The sequence below is a fragment of the Naegleria lovaniensis genome, assembly GCF_003324165.1.
Source record: "Naegleria lovaniensis strain ATCC 30569 chromosome Unknown tig046, whole genome shotgun sequence".
NCBI classification, from domain to species: domain Eukaryota; phylum Heterolobosea; class Eutetramitea; order Acrasida; family Naegleriidae; genus Naegleria; species Naegleria lovaniensis.
The window spans coordinates 29793-49441 of NW_025407868.1; the positions used below are offsets into that span (position 1 = coordinate 29793).

Below are 19649 nucleotides of genomic sequence, written 5' to 3' on the forward strand. Positions count from 1 at the left end.
TTTATGAAGTGTCATCCTATTTAGAGTGTAATGGAACCATTGTTGGAATTACTAACAAAGATGGAGGTCATGAACAATGCATACAAGTTGAATATTAAACAGCTCTGGAGAAGAAAATCGTGAGTTGGTTGTACCAAGGATTCGAGTTCGCAGTTCCTGTAAGCATTCCAAGACGTTATTTAGAAGAATATGAAAACCTTTCCAACCGTCATGCAAATATTGATTTCACCAAAAATCTCTGCAAATTCTCCATCTATGTGAAACCTAGGGGAATTACATGCGAATTGTTTTATTTCGAAAATCAATGGCATTTCACTCTCGATACAGAGAAAGAAGAATGGATTTATTGGGTTGCACAACCTAGAGAAAACGACGAAAAAAAGCAATTATTGGGGATGTTGAAACAACTTCCAAGCGTGGAAGACTCTCATATGACATTTTACTTCATTCTTCAAAAGAAAACAAATCGGCTTATTTTTCGAGGGTGTAGAGATTTAACAACATTGCGTGAATGTTATGACTGGAGAAAGTATGGAGAAAAATATGGATGGCAAGACCAGGTAGAACAACTGTCGATTATTGACACGACTAGCGTCTCTGATTTAACCGATCTAATTAATAACTTTTCTAGATATTCTCCATCTGATTTTGAAGGATTAGAGTTAATTAACTATTCAGAAGAGTACCAAAGCTTTTCCATTCTGTCTTCTATTCATGCCAATATACCCAACCTAAGGATATGCAACGCCAACTACATGCTCAATCTTCTTAATCCAGAAATTTTCCAAGATCCTCCTGACGAGCTTACTCAGTCCAAATATAACGAATCCAGATTATTGAAGGTCATTGTTCAAAGTTTATATGCGCAAGATATCTCTGAAGAATTTGTCATTCAAGAATTGAACCCACTGTTTCTAGTTCCCTACACAAAGATGAAGACCGCCTATCTTCAACTGTGTGAATTACTCGATCAATTTTATAGGGATAACCTCCTTTCCAAGGAAGGCGATATTGAAGCTTTCAATAGCACAGCCATCACCTTTCCTTTAAATCAGAACAAAATCACTGGTCTATTTCACAATCTCAAAAGGTTCTACAAACAAGCTAAGATTGTGTCAGCATCGAGCTATTGGAAAAATTTATTTATTTACAATGCTGAAGGAAAGGATTTTGTCTCACAGTCACGCTGTTTACTTGATCTACTATCCGCTTTCGAGAAGCTGCAAAGCAAGTGAGACATTTCCAATGTTAATAGTCAATTAATTATCTTTGTTTTAATTAAATTAAAAACGCTTTGAGTTTTTAACAAGATACATCGAGCTGTGTACGTCAAAGTGGGAACATGTCCAAGCATGAATTCAGGTAATCGTTGTAAGGAAAAACCAGTGATAATTTGTTAAACAGTAACTGGTTTTCAGATATGCTGCTAAATTGAATTGTACATATTGGTAAGAAATTTAGAAGGAAACACAGTGGTTTAACTCGAGCCAAAGTTTGCCAACGAGTTTGTTGGTTGCCTCTCGCCCTGCTGAAACCACCATGTGTAATTTGAAAAGAACTAGTTCAGAGTAAATATTTGAATTGTGCAAGATCGGAGAACTGCGTAGAGAAAATTATCATCACACACCTAAAAATAAAATAAAGGGAGTTCATTTGAAAGACACCAGCAAAACAAAAAAAATGGCATCTGAATCTTCGAGGAAAAAAAATAACACAACACCTCCGCTAGGTGTTCACATTGAGCACCCTCTAACATCTACCCAAAGAACCTATCTCCGAATCATTAAAATTATATTTAAAACTTATCTCTCCCTCTCTGCAGAGTACTGTACTAATTTAGTACCGTACAACTATCACCCGTTATAAATTGTGACCGTTGTGATCAAACTGTAATCGAGACCCTATTACGATGGCAGTTATTAAAATCAAAGCACCAATGACCGAATGGTATTTAATCAGAACTACAAGATCAGTCTCTTTATTCAAAGACAATGCAATTAGGATAATCAATAGGATCGGTAAAATAAGATCCAATCGTACAGAACTTGGATCAAAACGGAGTCTGAAACTGGACATAGGATTTAGAGAATTGACAAACACCATCAAGTCTGATAATGAAGAATTAATGATTACCAATAGGATTGCAACTCGAGCTTTCTTATATGACTGTACAAAGGATTGTACCAACAGGAAGAAATATGAAGATGAAATTGAGGAATGCCACAAAAAGCTTAAATTATTATCTCACTTCAGTAGCTCCAGAATTATCTATTCTAACTCTCAATATTAATGGTCTCAGAGCAGAACCATTATCAGCCCTAAAAGGCTACCTCAATTCAATCACTCCTGATATAATCATGCTCCAGGAAGTTAAAAGCGTCTATATTGGTCCAGATTTTCCCTCTATATATTATTCTTCATTTACGTATTATCATGATCCAAGAGATTCATGTGGTGTATCTATTTGCCTTAACAAAAGTACTTTCAAAGATATTGAAGAAATCATCTTAGATCCGATCATTAGAAGTAACGCGCGAATTATTGGAGCGAAATGTAAAGTCAATTCGATCAATACTCTAGTTATTTCTGCGTACTTTCCAAACCAACCAGCTGACAGATGTGAATTCACATATATTCTTGACGACCTAATTGAAAAATATCCTAATCACAAAATCATTATTGGAGGTGATTATAATGCAATCTTATCAGAGAATCACTCCTCAAATGAATCCAGAAGAACTGATCAAAATATATTAGATCTTATTAACAAGAGAAATCTTAATTACTATCCTTTCCCACATTTATCATGGCACCTTCATTATACTATTAACAAACAATCCAAGTCTATAATAGACTACATATCCACAGATTTTCCTATTGCATCTGGTGAAGTATTGAATGCCAATTTCATATCAGACCACAAAATGGTTAAAATTCTACTTGATCTCTCATGTCAACGAACACCTTTGTTAATTCGAAAGAAACGTAACTTCCAAGATCCCAAAAATAAGAAAGAAGTGTTGGCCATTAGCAAAGAATGTGTATCTCAAGTTAAGAATTTAGAAACTGATAACGACAAATGGCTTTTCATTTGTGATAAACTAGGCGATAAATTTGTGGAGGTCAATCCACCTAAACTTGATCCTAAAATCTACAAATATAATAAGCAATACAAGAAGCTCATGTTAATACTTGATAGAAGTGAGCACGGATATCCTTGTGACAAGTTATTGGCCACTATCGGTAAAACTTTAGAACAGGTTCCAAAATGTCTAGCAAGTGTCAAAGAGAAGATCAAGAATCATATCAAATGGAGCCATGACAAGGCTTTGAATAGGAAGATGAAATGGTGGGAACAGAATTATGCAACCAACTCTAAACACTTGCGAAAGAAAATTTACAAAACATCATCACCACCATACAAATTATCTATTGACGGAACTGAAATTAATGACCCCAATGAAGTTGCCAATGTGATCAAGGACAAATATCAACAAAATCTCAACTTTAGAGGAAGGAATCATCAAATTGACATTACCAAGTTTTTCAAGCACAAACATCCATTAATTGATAATTGCAATGACAAAATACTCGGTAGAATTACCACGGAAGAGAAAGAATGGATAATTCAGAATTTAAAATCCACAGCACCCAACGAACTAGGTTTAAGACAAAAAACCATCAAATACATGTGTAAAGAATTACAGGAGGAAATTTTTCAAATTATTGAAAATATCATTACTACTGGATTTACTCCTGAATCAATGCAAAGTGTCAGCATTCTCCCAATTCACAAAAAGAATAAGGACCACTCAAACCCTGCTAACTATAGACCTATTGCCCTCATGGACTCAGGACTTAAAATAGCTACTAAATTAATCACCAAAAGATTGAAGGAAGTTTTAAAGGGAAGATTATCATTAGCTCAATTTGGTGGTGAAGACGGCAGAGAAACTATTCACAGAGTTCTTTCAATTTACAATATGATTGCTTGGGCAAAAAAGGACAAGAAACCTTTTTACGGTTTGGCTGTTGACATCAAAAAAGCTTATGACTCATTACCGAGAATTATGCTTCGAGATGGACTGCTTTTCTTAGGGATTGATGAAATTACTGCTGATGGAATTCTGGAAATATTAGGTGAATCTACGACAAAGTTTGTTATACCTAATGGTAAATCAGAATGTTTCACTGTGAAAGATGGATTGAAACAAGGTGACACCTTCTCTCCCCTTGCATTCAAAATTGCACTTGAGCCTCTCTTACAATTTTTAGAAATAACATATAATGGTGCTAGTGTTGCAAATTATTGGAACATTAGTACAGGCGCATGGATTGATGATTTGAATTCATTTTCCAATGAATTACCTGAAATTGAAAATTCTTTGCATGACATTGAAACCTATCTCCATGGCTATCACATGGAATTAGATCATTCCAAAACTAACCTCTTCTCCGATAAGGAATGTAGTATCAAGACATTATCTGGAAGTACGATCAAAAGTAATGATTCTGTTATTATACTAGGTAATAATATTACCAATAATACTGAGGAACAAAAGAAATACACTACTTCAATTATTGAAGAAGTTAAAAGAAGAACTAACTCTATTGGCTGGAATTTTCCAATACAAAACATTGTCAAAATTATCAACACAGACATTGTTCCGTATGCACTGTACCACCTAATTCCTCTCGCTAATGACCATCTAGAGAAACAAATTGATAAATTCCTTCGCAACTTTATATGTGAAAGATTAAGAACCAAGAGAAAATTAGCTCTCGAGTGGTTTTATACTCATCAAGACAAAGGTGGACTTGGATTAATTTCTGTTCAAGAAATGAGTTACTCGGACCTAATGTGTAAAGTCAGAAAGTTCCTTGAACAATATGATATCTGTCTTGGATCTTCTACAAGATTCCTTTGTGAACGAATCAAACAGGAGCATGGTTTTGACATCCTCAATGATCCAATCCCTACTTGGTATAAACCAGACCCATGGATTCCTCAATATCTCAAGAGAATAATTTTCATGAACAAATCTTCCAATATTAGATTGTGGCATTCGAGTGACCAATGGCATGAAAAAACTCTCATCCCTTATGGAAAATTCCCTAAAGGTTTAAGACAATTCCTGCTCTACAAAGATTGGAACAGATTAAGCATGTGGGTTCCTGACCCTAAAAATTTACAAGTGAAATTACATGATGATATCAAACATTCCAATCATATCACCCAGATTCGCAACATTCTCAATAGCATGGATTTTGGAAAAATCAAAGACGAGAGCAAATACTACAAATATGTTGGTAACAACACATCCCTGTCAAACCTCTTGAACAAAGCTACACTAATTGGTACTGACGGATCATGTAACAATAATATTGCTGGTTACGGTATTGTAACTGATCAGAATGTTTCCATCTCAAGTCACACCTTAGGACAAGGAACTGCCTACAACAGTGAAGTTCAAGCACTCCACACAGCTGTTAGATTGCTAGATAACAACACTCCTAGAACAATAGTCATAGATGCGAAAAGTATTTATGACCAACTTTTCCAATTCAGAAAATCTAGAGATCCTTATGTTGAAGAAATTCGTAATTATTTAAAAGTGAAGGATCAGATCAAAATTATGCATGTTAATAGTCATACAGGTAAACAAGATATCTATAGCCGTATAAATGAATTAGCAGATAGGGCTGCTAAGAAAGGTGCTGATTGTAACAATATTCTTACTAATATTCCATCCAATAATTGGTATATTATTATCAACAATGTATTATACACTCAAAACACTAGACAAACAATGTACAAACTTCTATTTCAACACCTCCACAAAAGAACATACACGCCAAAGAACCTTCCTCCCAAGAACAGAAAGTTCACCAACATTTACCCCTCAATAGGAATCGGTTTCAGAACCATAAATCTAATATTTAAAATTAGAGTGAACGTGATGAAGACTTTGGAAAATTTAAACAAGATATCCAAGACGAACTTGCTATGTCCTTGCTGTAGTAGAGAGACAATGCAACACATTATTTTTGAATGTAAATACTATAGTGATATAAGAAAAGAAATGTTTAGGAATTTATATAATATCTCAATATATGCAAAGAATAACAGGAAATTCTCCAAACGACTATTGTACCTCATCAAGACTAAGCAAGATATCCATAGCCTAACAGGTGCTAAAGTTGGATTGGGTAAGAAATGGGACAAAGTATTTACCAAGGAAGCTTATCGATCTATTACTAAAATGTGGATGAAACGAAATCATTTTTTCATGGAAGAATTGAAACTCACCTGGAATGAATTTGAACAACAATACGATTTTAATCCCAATTTCATTGATTTGAACAAGTTTAAACTATACATGAAATACCCACGACCATGAATAATAATTGAAATTTACAACAATATTTGAAATTAACACTAACCTTGATGACAAAAACAATAATTGAAATTTACAACAATATCTGAAATTAACACTAACCTTGATGACAAAAAAAATAATTGAAATTTACAACAATAATTACACTAACTTTGATGACATGAACCACCTTTAACTGCACTAATTGCACACACAGCCATGAATAACGTTTGAATTTTCGAACAAATAAACGCATGGACAGTGATTATTAAAAAAAAAAAATGGCATCTGAATCAACTCCAAGCATCACTGCCCCTTTCTCTCCCGAAATTGAAGCAGAAAGATGGAAAGATCTCGATTACATTCTCAAACGATCAGGTCCATTTGCTCCAGAGGATTTCCAAGCAGGAGAAGAAACCAAACAATTTTTACAAGATACCTGTAAAGTTTTGATTATTGGAGCTGGTGGTCTTGGATGCGATCTCGTCAAAAACTTGGCAATGAGTGGATTCCGTTCAATTGATATCATTGATATGGACACGATCAGTACTAGCAATTTGAACAGACAATTTTTGTTCCGTGATGGTGATGTAGGAAAGATGAAGGCTGAAGTTGCTGCCAAGTTTGTGAATGAGCGTGTGGCTGGTGTAAAAGTAACACCACACATTTGTGCCATTCAAGAGAAGGACAAGGACTTTTACAGACAATTCGGAATCGTGATTGCCGGTTTGGATTCAATTCCAGCCCGTAGATGGATCAACTCAACTCTTCTCTCCTTCATTCAATACAATGATGAAGCAAAGACTGAGGTGGATATGAGTTCAATGATCCCATTGGTTGATGGTGGTACTGAAGGATTCAAAGGTCAATCAAGAGTCATTTTGCCAGGTGTTACAGCTTGTTATGAATGTACTTTAGATTTGTTCCCTACCGATGAGACAAATTATCCAATGTGTACTTTGAAGACAACTCCTCGTTTGCCTGAACATTGTATTCAATATTGTTATATTGAAGAATGGCGTAACACAAAGGGAAAGGAAGGCATCGCCGATGATGAACAAGTTGATGGAGATAATCCAAGACATGTTCAATGGATCTATGAAAAATCAGTAGAACGTGCAAAGAACTTTGGTATTGCTGGTGTTACTTATCGTTTAACACAAGGTGTCATCAAGGGTATCATTCCTGCAATTGCATCAACTAATGCTATTATTGCTTCATCATGCACAAACGAAGCCTTCAAATTGGCCACTTTCTGTCTTCCATTCTTGGATGACTACATGATGTACAACGGAAGTGAAGGAATTTACACTTTCACCTACAAGAACATGAAGAAGGAAGGATGTTTACAATGTGGTCCTGATGGTATCGCAAAAACAATTAATTGTTCTGCTGACATTACATTGAACGACTTCAGAGATTTATTAAGAACTGACAAATCTATTCAATTCAACAATTCATCATTGCGTGATTTGACAAATGAAAAGACGCTCTATTTCACCAAACCAGCCACATTGAGACAAATGACAGAACCAAACTTGAACAAGAAGCTCAAAGAATTGTTCAGCACTGGTACAGAACTCTACGCCACTGACACTGAAGTTATTGCTGATCGTGGTGTTACTTTGATCGTCAATTTTACAGACTAAGATGTAACAGGAATGTATTTATTAAAATCATGAAATTAGCTCGATGGTGTATAATAACAATATTATGCTATGGTAGGTGTGTAAATCTTCAATTTGAGGATGCGTAAGTTAACAACCAACAAAAAATGTCGCAAAAAGAAGAAGGCTCAAAAGAAGCGATCATTAACACCTCAACAACAACAAGACCGCCAACGGAAGAGGACTCTTCATTTGAAAAGAAACTAACCACACCACCATCCTCCAATACAACTCCGATCAACAATTCTCAACAACAAGATCAAGAATCTGATGAAAATGATGAGGATTATGAAGACTATGAAGATGATTCCGAAGACTTTGAAGACATAGACAATGAAATATTAGAACTTGCCAAGCTAGAATCCAAACAAGATTTATTGGATCAAATGATGATGCAGTTTGTAATGGGAAAGGATGGAACTTTGATCAAAACCGATCATGATCCTTTTGCATACGAGGAAGGAATCGGAGATGAGAGCGAGGATGATGATGATGATGATTACTACGATGTCGATGATGATGATGAATTTGATGCAGAATTGGGTGAAGAATTTTTCAACAAGATGCTAAATAGTGTAAATAAGCAAAAGTTTGATAACGTGTTGTCTCCAATGAAAAAATCAAAGAATAACACTCCCTCAAAAACTAAGAGTGTAGATATTGAAGAAGTGGACGATGCTGTTGAATTAGATTTGGTCACAGGAGGTGCTCGTGAAATTATGAAGCAATTAGAGGAAAATGAGGAATTGGATTTAGAAAATGATCAAGATTTCCAAGATGGCATTTTCCATACTTTTTCGATTGACACTTACCCAAATTTAATCCAACAAATTTCACTTTTTATCTCGACAGACATTTGCATGAGCGAAAACTCGGGCTATTATAATATATTTCAAAGTGCAATGAAACGATTTTACATGGATCTGAAGAGGTATCTTTTAACGCAAAAAGTGAGAAAAGAATCGAACGATCCTACGCTACAAGTCTCTACAACTATGTCCAGTGAAGATTTGAAAATACGTTGTTATGAAGGTTTGTTTTAATAATGTTTTCAATTAATGTTAAAGATCACAATTGTACCATAGTTCAACCAAGCGTGAATTATCTTCAACATATTGTCACCAATGCATTTCTCCCAAAATCTAATCAACACAAGAGTGAAAATATTCTAGAAAATAATGAACTCGTTCGAATAGCAAAGAAAGTGATACAATCTAAAACTGAAAAGAAGGAGAAGCTTTCAAAGATTATGAAAGATTTTGTATGGTCAGAAGATTTCGATACCAACAGAACTTCAATATCTGGTGAAGAAGAAATGGAAGAGTTTGACGACGATCCTGATGATCCAGAATATGAATCAGTCGACAATCCTGATGAATTAGACAAATTGAAGAGATTCAAGACGAATGGAGGGCACATTAAATTGCTAAAAATTGGAAACTTTGTTCCATCGGTGAATTATGATGGCCAATACGTATTGAAAGCTTCACCACTTACACAAAAGCTCTACTACAAATTATTTACATTTTTACCAAGATATTACCCTCATCCAAAAACCTTTTCTGAGAAACAATATCTGGAAAACATTTTAATGACCTCCTCTGTGAGTGCAAAAACTTTCAATACCGAAGTGTTGAGAGATTTTTCACGGTTCAAAGTCAGTCATCTGTTATCCATTGAGATTGATTATGAAGATATCATTGGTATTCATTTACAGAAAGTTCCAATTTCTAAATCTATTCAAGACCATCCACTAGCATTGTTGGTGTTAGATCTTAAACAACAACCAAAATTTTACACCAAACGAATCTATTGCACCGAATTTGAAAGAAATGACTCTAGAGAACGAACAGACTTTACCAAAAATAAGCAAGCATCTCAATACAGTAGACATTACGTTATCGGTGACGATAGAGAGTTGCGAAGAATACTATCGGTGATGATTCATAGTGACAGCAGTGGTCGATTAGCTCAAATATATGAACAAGGAATGCAAGATATTAGCTTCCAAAATGAACCTTCGTGGAAGCTCACGGAAGAAGAAACCCCCAAATTTAACAAACGAGAGAATATCGAAATGGCCATACCTTTCAATCCTGATTTACCAGAAGGATTTTTAGTTTATGAAGATGAAGAAGAGGAAATGCTCAATCATGCCAATTATGATTCTGAAATGGACGAATTTGATTTCAAAAATATTGAAACAGTGCATCTTTATGATTACCCAAACGCATCAGAAGAGTAAAATGATTTGAGTACTCAAACATTTGTTCATGTTGCATTTTGGGCGAATCTAGAACATTACACGAATTTACATGTCTATTAGTCTCCTAAAGCTTTAGAAAGCGTGGTGCTCTTCGTTCATTCTCAGACAGTTGTAGTGATTTTGTCATGCAACTGTAACATGTTCTCGTCTTGTGTGCTCTTTTCCTCACCGGCACTCCTACTTATCGTTTCTAGTTGTTGTGGTTGATTAGACTCGAACGACATGGAATGAGTCACTTGAATCTCATTGAGAGGTCTGTAAATAATTATAAACAAAATCAAAATAGCAGCCAAGGTTGAGTCATGCAATCCAAAAAAGATCAACATCGAGTTACTATTCAAAATAGTAAATGGAATACAAAAGAATCCTACACATTGAAGAAATATACTAATGGTGACCCCGATCAAGATCGTGATTGCTTTCTTTAAAGCCACACGTTTGGTATTGACTGTTTCGAATTTGGAATAGGGTATATTTTTAGATGGTGGTTCAGATTGAGAGTCTGATTGTGATTTGGGAAGTGCTACAATGGAGCTTGCTAATATTTTCTTTTCTCCTTGTTGAATCGATCGAAGTAATAGATATCCAACATACTTAAATTTAAGGAAATGTTACATTCGAACTGAATCAAAACAATTTCACTTACATGCATAAACGCAAGTTGAAGGAAAGTTAGCAAGGTAAATGCAAGAGCTGCTACAATAAGGATTGTCATGACAAAATAATTTGCAATTATTGTTCCCAAATCGGCAGCCAATATTCCTCCAACTACTAACGCTAAAACAGCAACGGAACCAACAACGACAACCAGTGTAATGGTAAAGAAATGCAGTACTAGAAATCTCAATAGTTTAAACTTCTTCTCTGAAATGGCTCCAACTTTTCGAGTGGTCACCAAACTGTCAAAAGTCATCATTAAAAAATCCACAATTCCAAACTTTGTACTTACAATAAATGTGAAACAAATGTAATCAACATAAATTCAAACAAGGTCGTCAAGCAGATCACACTTCTGTCAAATCCTTTCAAAATTGAAAACACAATCAATACAGTTTTAGGTTGAGTACTAATATAGGCCATTTCAGCTCCAATTCTCGTAATCATATTAAACAATGAACATAATGAAAGAGTCAACAACAATGAAAACAAAATTCTTTGATTTTTTCTAGCATCTCTTCGATGATTCCTTTTGTTTGTACTGTCACGACGACCTCTATGGTCATGACACAATTTCATCATGATGGAAGCAATGACAATACTCAACACCAAAAAGACAATGACGAAAGGACCATTAATACCAAAAGCAGCATATTGATAACTGGTCATTAAATTCGTACGGGTGGCATTGGCTGACGACGATATATTGGACATGTTCGAAGAATTGTCGGAGACGAGTTGCAGCACAGCAACATCGGAGAGGATCATCTTGTTCAGAGAAAATGACGGATCGAGGAGCTTGAAAGAGTGTGTGGTCATGATGGTGGTCTCTTGAGTTTTTTGAGAGAGAAAAATATTTTTTGTGTGGTACAAGTGTTTGGCAACGCACCACCGTGTAAAAGCTCTGTTTTCGAAACGCCATATCTCTCTAACTTTGAGAGATAGAAATGAACTAGGAGATGAGATACTAATCTGTCCATCGAGATAAATCAAAATCAAAAGATTCACATTGTCTTTTAAATTTTTCCAGCAAGTGAATTGTCTTTTAAATTTTTCAAGCAAGTGAATGCCAATTCAATTAGACTGTATCTACGGTCATAGCAATCTAACGTTGATTTTCCTTACTCATGAGGACATGTTAAGGTTTTTTGTGGTTGAGATGAACTCGTAACGAAAATTGCAGAAACTTTCATTACAACATGTAACCACCAATCCACGTACTGCCCTTGTTACCACTTAATAGTCGAATTTTTGACAATTTTGCACCTTTTTTTTGCCACCTCCAAACACAGGCTTGTTGATAAAATCGCAGCGATCAACCTCAGATAGCATTCAAAAACACAAAAAAAAAACAAATTCGTTCATCAACTCAAAAATGTGCAAGTATAGCTCTGGCTGTGGTTCATCCGATAAGATCTATTGTAAATCATGTGGTACTGCAATGTGCAAGCAATGTAAGAGAAACTTGGGTGATGGAACCCCTGTGAAGAGTGGTAATAGTGCTGCTTGTGGTAAATGCGGTAACAATTATTAAGAGAGAGATTGATTATTCTCTTCGTGTTCTGAATTAGATCCGTTTCAAAAGAGGAATCAATAAATTCTGTACCATATTTTCTCTCAAAAATTTTGATCAACATTTTGGAGATGGCATCCGTTCTCTTTTTTGATCCTTCCTCAGTATTTTCTACACTGGCCGCGGTATCATAATAATCGTTCGAAGATGTTTATTTGGCTCAACTGTATCTTAAGTTAATTGGTAAACCTCCATTTCTCTGACTGTAAAGTTTCGACTTCCTGTGAAATAAGACTGAGCTTGTGTGGTGTTGAACTGGTATCCGTTAGGGCAGGAAAACGAATGTCCCAAATTGCAACTGTTGGAATTGGATGAAAAGTCAGAACAGATCAAAAGATCGTTTCCTCCACCAAATGTTGGCCCATAACCTGCCACACCATAGATGGAATATTGATTTCCATGTTGTGGACCGTCATTCTTAATTTTCACTGCTGTCTTTTCTCCATTACTTCTCACCAAACTAAACAAAAAGGTTTGGTTATTGCATTGATGGGCGTTGTTGGAATTCCAATTAAGAGGAGTATACCCACCAAAGATGCAATCATTAGATGATTTTATGATGGTTACCGTTGCGCCCTTGTTGTCGCATTTGTTGTGAAATTGTGACGCATTAAAACCATCTCTTGAAGCTCTAAACAACAGTGACGGCTTTGTTTTTTGAGAAATGACATCTGACAACATAATCCAAAGTTTCACACCTTGATCTCTTGTTAGAATTTGACTTCCTTTAAACATGCTCACTGAATATTCTTCGTTGAGATGCTCCACAACATCAGCATGCTCTTCTTCAATGTAATCCATCAGACCTTGAACATTATAATAACGAGCTTCTAAATAAATACATTCAACGGCATGTTTGTCTTGTGGCATTGAAAAATTATGAATCATTCCTGCACATCTCAAGTAATTCAAAATATATCCAAAGTATTTTCCATCTCTGATATCAGTGTTGAGTCATCATGAAATTTGGGAAGAAAAAAAGTTAGCAACACATACCGATCAATAAAAATTGAGCCATCCTTGTCCAGAGTCAATGTGTGCATTCCTGATGCAATTATAGATAACATGTGAGGTTCATAGTATTCATCTTGATCATCCCTCTCTCGTGAAAAGTTTTTAATTCTTTGTGTCAACGTTTCTTTCAGAACTGCAAAGGATCTTCCTCCTACATTGAACCTCATAATTTCACCTTCTTTGAAATTGTACTTTTTTGCTTGTTCTTGAATTTTATAAAACATATTTTCTCTTTTAATCATTTCTTCATTCCATGTTTCTGCTTCTTTGTTCAGCTGTCTGATCGCTTGTTGGAGGCCTTGTAATCGTGACATTTTTTTTAAAATTATTTGATGTTTCATGTCATCCAGCTGAGGGTCAAACGTTGGGAATTCTCATCTTTAACAACAACAATTTTCACATAATTAAGAAAATCGCAAACAGGTGTTGACGAACTCGTCAGACCTTTGTGAAATAAGGTCGATGTCATTTATCACAAACAAGCAATGTGACATAATGAACACACGAACGAGTTCTCAATTTATTTACATATTCACATTTTCATGTGTAGTTGAAGAGACACGAGTCTCTTCTTCCTTTCCTCCATGCATGAGTTTATCCATTGCTCCTGTAATGGGATGCAACAACTTGGTTCCCATTTTCATGGGTGCCTTAGGATGAGGCAAGGTTGGAGCATTCTCTTTGCCTCGCACCAAATCCGAATATAATTCACTCATTTCTTGTTGAGTCATGAGAGAAGTGAGTTTTGGAAAAACAAATTGTTCTTCTTCACTCATATGATCTAATAAATCCATGATGAATTTTTCGACAGTCTTATTGAAGAGTAATTGTTCATTCTGATTCAGGGTCAGTGTACTGTGCATGTGATCAATGAAGTATTGCAAGACTTCTTTGGCTTGTTGATGATCCAAGTAGTTTCTGTCACTAATCATTTTAGCTCCAGAGTCTCGAATTTTTGATGTAATGAGAGGATAGACAAAGCGTTCTTCAATCGAGGAGTGAATACATATTTCTTTGATGAATTGTTCAATGATGAGGATTTTTTGTTGCTGTGAAGAAATACTTTTGAAATTGTTAAATAATTCACGAACATTGTCGTGGTCTTTGATGAGTAATTTAAAAGGATCGTTTAAAAGGATGGATGATTCAACCATTTTCTTTTGGGGTTGTGCAGTGGACAAGGTTGAACATTTTTGTATCGTTTGATTAAAAAGGAAAACCACCTTAATACTTACTGTCAAAAGTAAAAATTTACAAAAAGGAAACTGTACAATTTCTAAGATGTTCAGAATGGAGTCATCGATAAATTGCTACCACCCCTTTGCTTGGTTTGCAATCTTCATCAAAACATCCTTATCACAAGTAAGCGACTCATGCACAACAGTGAATAACGTCCTTTTTTGATCCAATGCTCTCAGTGTTAAATCTTTCATTCTTCTCAAGCTTTCATGAGCAAACTTCAATGAATTTCCATCTTGCATAATGGCTCGAATGACCACTTCACGATCCATTTTCAACTCTTCATCCACATAGTTCAAACAAGCTCCACACAAATCTAAAATTTTTAACACAAATAATCGATTTCGTTTCAACTGTGAACTCGCATAATTGAAGAGTAATGGATTTGGACATGTTTCTAACGCAGTTAAAATGATTTGAGGATCATTTCGTATCTCTTCATGAGCAGTTATCAAAATAAATGGATCTTTTGAAATGAAAGCCAACATGAATGTCTTGTCTCTCCATAATTCAGGAATCAATTTTTCTCTACGAATTGGGTGTCTAGTATAATACATTACTGCTTGCATCATGAATTCCTTATCGTGCTGTAAATGTTGAGGAATTTCACTTAAATTTAGCGATTTCAATTCAAGAGCTTTTAAAATGAAGTCCTTATCATTTTCATAACATTTTGGAACTTGAGATAAGAAGGACCGTTTTGTTTCTTGCAATAATTCCAACATAAAGGACCGATCTCTCTGAATTTCTTCACTTGCTTGTGTGATCTCGTTGGGAACGAGTTTAAGAAATTTCTTTACAAATTTTTTGTTCGATTTCAAACTTTCATCCAACTTGTCAAATCCGAATCCATACATTCGGTATGGGGAGGAATGGTATTGTAAAATAATTTCTGGATCAGTTTCAAATTGAGCCCGACAGTCCTCATTAGCTATTAAATAACTGGCTTCATATTTCAGTAGTTTTAACATGGCCTCACGATTATTCCGTAATTCACGACTTGCATATTGAATGACTGACTCGGGTTCACACCATGCACTTCCATTAAGAACTCCTTGCTTCACAGCTGTCAATACCACTGTTAGATCGTTTTTTAAGTCGTCATGCGCAAATTGTAGAACTTGTCCATAATTTTTCACTGCCTGCAAAACTATTTCACGATCTTGACACAATTCAGGAGAGGCAAATTTCAGAGCCATTCCATCATTTTTCACTGCTTTCATGACCACAGTTCGATCTCTTTGCAATTGAAGTGAAGCAAACTCGATAGCTCTCCCACAATTAGAAACTGCTTTGGAAACAATGGATTTTGATTTTCTAAATTTTCCGGAGCATATTTCAAAGCAAGTCCATCATTACTCACAGCTTGCAATACCACTTGTTTGTTTTGTTTCAATTCTTCGCTCACATATTTTAACGAATCTCCATTCTTGGAAACAGCATTCATGACCACTTGTTCATCATTTCTCAACTGTTCACTAGCATATTGTAACATGCAATAACCATTCGGACTTTCCAGAGCTTTCATCATCCATGATTTATCATTTCTAAATTCCTCACAACAATATTGGAAATTTGAGCCATTCAATGAAACAGCCTTCCACGCGATATCATGATCGTTTTTCAACGAGTCGGAGAGGTATTGAAAAGAGGTCGGATCATGATCTAGAATTTGATGGGCAATTTCCCGATCTTGTTTCACTACTTCACTTGCTTTTGAAAAATCAAGCACTCCATTCTTGAATAATTTGATGAGAATATTTTTTCCTTCTTGATGATCATGTTCGGAAGAGGAAGGAAGAAGAAACATGCGTTCAATTTCAGCCTGAGCATTCAAGAAGGGAGATGGAGTGAGATGGTATCTGTAACATCGCTTGGATGGCTCGCATGAAGAAATGAAGGAAGACGAAGGGGTGAATAAATACTTGGTGCACCAAATTGTACTGGCTTTGTGAGGTCATTAAATCATAATGTCCAAAACAAGGACCATATTCACTGGTGCAGAGAATGGAACAGAGTTCATTGGTACCAATTTGAGGCATTTTCACACAGAGATCTTCATAGTTAGGACCTACCAAACTAAAAAGGAAGGTACTATTTTCCTCAAACGCTTTGAGACCAGGCTCATGTGGGATTTGAATGGAACGAGAAGTGAAAAAATTTTTAGAGAAATTTGTAAAGATCCTTATTCGAATTTTACATTCATTGTCCTCATTCGTCTTGTGAGAATTATTCATAACCAAAGAAATACCAAGATTTTGATATACTATTCTGCATTTTCATCATTGTCTCTGCCTCACCACCACCACAACCACAGAATCATCATCATGATGGACTCGATCATGACAACCATGAACGCACCGAATGGTTCACTTTCGAATGCAGCACAATTTTTTACTCTTGTCAAGGAAATGACCAAATGTTATTCGATTAAATTCAATGAATTTCTAGAGAGAGGTCGAGAGGATGATTTTGTGATGGCATTTCGAGAATTCTTGACATGTGAACACAATGACATGACTCTTGATCTCATTTATGAAATTGAAGATTTTAAATTGTGTCCAAAAGAGGATTACAAAAAACGATTTAAAAAGGCAAAGAAAATGATTCAATGGTATATTAGAGATGATTCATCGAGACAAGTGAATTTACCAGCAACTCTGAAAGATCAATGCATGTCAGAATTTGAAAAGTCAACAATTTCTAAAAATGGAAATCATGACAATCTGTCCTCACTTGAAGCCATCTTTGACAAGATTTACACACATCTCCATTACTCTCTAAAAAGTGATAATTTCTTCAGATTTACATCGAGTGACCTTTTCGTGAAATGTATTCTTCAAAATTTACAAATTCTCAAACAAAAACTTCAAAACTCCAACATGTCCAATTCCTCAAACAATAACAACAACAATCAGTCACCACCAAATTCAGCTCCTTCTCATTCCAACACTCCCACCTCTCCTCGTCAACAAGATTCACAAAGTCAACAATTATGGAATAATGTCTTGGAATTATTTTTTTTGGAAATTGGAGAAAAGAAATTATTACCATCCAACCTTAATGCTCCAAACAACAATGGAAACAACTACAACAATACTGGTCATAACAATGGTGCCATTCATGACTCAAGTCCAGTATCTTCTCAGAGTCAATCATCTCAAGAAAATGATTCCAATGTCACGAATCATCCAAAATTGGTACCTTCCCAATTCTTCCTTATTGTAAATAGTTTCAATTCCTCATCAGATTCTCAATCCTCATCGCCCAATTCTTTATTGCCTTCCACTTCTCCTCCTCCTACTCTTTCTCCAAGAGGTTTAAATCAACAATTACTTACAAAAGATTTAACACAACTAGCTTTGGAATTGGATGAAATTTTAGAAGAACCATTCACTCAAAATCGAATGGTTCATGAAAAACATTTTCGATTTATTCATTCATTGGCAATGTCGAATAATTTATTTACAAAATTAGATCCACCTATTGTGAACCATGAAAAACAAGAAAATACAAATCAAAATGGATCCAACGCTCCAGTTGCATCCATGAATTGGACATGTGCCTATACTGCTGACTTAAAACATCCAAAAAAGAAGAAATCTTATCGATTATTTAAACAAACTGGAATTTTAAATGCATCTCCGTTGGAAGTTTTGTATTCGATTTTGGATGCTGAATATTCGAGAATTGTTGGAGATCAAATGAATGAAGAATCCAATCCATTGGAATATGTGTCATGTGATTTTTCCACAAATAGAAAGAGGAGAGCATTGTCAAATCCTCCGTTGAAAGAAAATGGGAATTCCAATTCGTGTGAAAACATGACATCTTGTCAAGAAGATGAATTTCACTCGACTTGGGCCACAAGAATGCTTTTCAAATTAGGTTTTCCTTTGAAATCAAGAGAGTTTTTAGTGAGCATGTCATTGCGAAATGAAACATTGGCCATGTGGGATTTGAATGGAACGAGAAGTGAAAAAATTTTTAGAGAAATTTGTAAAGATCCTTATTCGAATTTTACATTGGTGAGGGCTCCTTATCAATACAATGAGGATAAGATTGATGTTGTGAAGAATCATACACGTGGAATATTTTTTGGAGGTTGGTAGTATTTTTTGATGAATGGACTCCTAACTGTCAATTGTCAATAGGAACCATTATTGAAAAAGTTTCTGAAAACCAAACACGATTCACTCTCGTTTCACATATTAACATGAATACCAAAATACCAACATCACTCTATTACAGCTCTGCTCAAAATCGAACGGTCGAAGTTATTTCCTCCATTCAGTCCGTTGTTGAAATTCTCAGAAATCGAAAATATCAAAATTCTACGTCAGACGAACATTCAAGCAGTGAGAGTTTATCTTCTTCTTCTGAAACAAGTTCGAACATGAAATTATTTCCAACTTCTCCTCGAATTTTGGAAAACCATCAAATCAGAAATGTTATTAAGGACACTGAATGAAAATATGCAAAAAATTGGATCAAAATATGGATTTACCATTGAAGAGTTGATTTCACATTAAACAAAATTATTATTTCCAAATTCAAAAAATTTCGAAATTTGTTCTTAAAAAATCTTTCAAGAAAATTAAAAATCAACAAAAATATTGGAGATGACACCACCACTCCGATTGCTTGTAGAACAGGGTCAATTCGATCTCATTGATGAAATATTTTCGTATTGCGATAAACGATCGATTTTTCGAGTGTTATTTCAATGGTTACAATTTTACAAAAACTTCATCAGTCCAAATAATGATTCGGAAATATATCAAAATTTTTTTTTAAATAATGTGCAAGAAATTCTAGATGTGTATGGATTTAAATTTATGCAATTTCGAATTTGG

The 19649-nt window shown here is 35.1% G+C and overlaps 7 protein-coding genes across 7 annotated transcripts; 3 read left to right on the plus strand and 4 right to left on the minus strand.

The window, feature by feature from the left end:
* Nucleotides 1–6658: 6658 nt before the first annotated feature.
* Nucleotides 6659–8026, plus strand: C9374_010843 (uncharacterized protein; the record flags this gene model as incomplete). Its single annotated transcript, XM_044686432.1, has 1 exon — nucleotides 6659–8026. One exon carries the CDS (start codon nucleotides 6659–6661, stop codon nucleotides 8024–8026), a length of 1368 nt encoding a protein of 455 aa, XP_044543447.1.
* A 125-nt stretch (nucleotides 8027–8151) lies between these two features.
* C9374_010844 (uncharacterized protein) lies at nucleotides 8152–10289 on the plus strand (the record flags this gene model as incomplete). The annotated part of the gene is made up of 2 exons (XM_044686433.1): nucleotides 8152–9076; nucleotides 9130–10289. The coding sequence occupies 2 exons, from the start codon at nucleotides 8152–8154 to the stop codon at nucleotides 10287–10289; spliced, it is 2085 nt and encodes a 694-aa protein (XP_044543448.1).
* Nucleotides 10290–10411: 122 nt separating this feature from the next.
* On the minus strand, nucleotides 10412–11786 carry C9374_010845 (uncharacterized protein; the record flags this gene model as incomplete). Its single annotated transcript, XM_044686434.1, has 3 exons — nucleotides 10412–10903; nucleotides 10957–11209; nucleotides 11260–11786. 3 exons carry the CDS (start codon nucleotides 11784–11786, stop codon nucleotides 10412–10414), a joined length of 1272 nt encoding a protein of 423 aa, XP_044543449.1.
* A 925-nt stretch (nucleotides 11787–12711) lies between these two features.
* C9374_010846 (uncharacterized protein) lies at nucleotides 12712–13868 on the minus strand (the record flags this gene model as incomplete). Its single annotated transcript, XM_044686435.1, has 2 exons — nucleotides 12712–13477; nucleotides 13537–13868. The coding sequence occupies 2 exons, from the start codon at nucleotides 13866–13868 to the stop codon at nucleotides 12712–12714; spliced, it is 1098 nt and encodes a 365-aa protein (XP_044543450.1).
* A 210-nt stretch (nucleotides 13869–14078) lies between these two features.
* On the minus strand, nucleotides 14079–14708 carry C9374_010847 (uncharacterized protein; the record flags this gene model as incomplete). The annotated part of the gene is made up of 1 exon (XM_044686436.1): nucleotides 14079–14708. The coding sequence occupies one exon, from the start codon at nucleotides 14706–14708 to the stop codon at nucleotides 14079–14081; it is 630 nt and encodes a 209-aa protein (XP_044543451.1).
* Nucleotides 14709–14864: 156 nt separating this feature from the next.
* Nucleotides 14865–16603, minus strand: C9374_010848 (uncharacterized protein; the record flags this gene model as incomplete). Its single annotated transcript, XM_044686437.1, has 2 exons — nucleotides 14865–16032; nucleotides 16083–16603. 2 exons carry the CDS (start codon nucleotides 16601–16603, stop codon nucleotides 14865–14867), a joined length of 1689 nt encoding a protein of 562 aa, XP_044543452.1.
* A 517-nt stretch (nucleotides 16604–17120) lies between these two features.
* Nucleotides 17121–19264, plus strand: C9374_010849 (uncharacterized protein; the record flags this gene model as incomplete). Its single annotated transcript, XM_044686439.1, has 2 exons — nucleotides 17121–18897; nucleotides 18948–19264. The coding sequence occupies 2 exons, from the start codon at nucleotides 17121–17123 to the stop codon at nucleotides 19262–19264; spliced, it is 2094 nt and encodes a 697-aa protein (XP_044543453.1).
* Nucleotides 19265–19649: the final 385 nt, after the last annotated feature.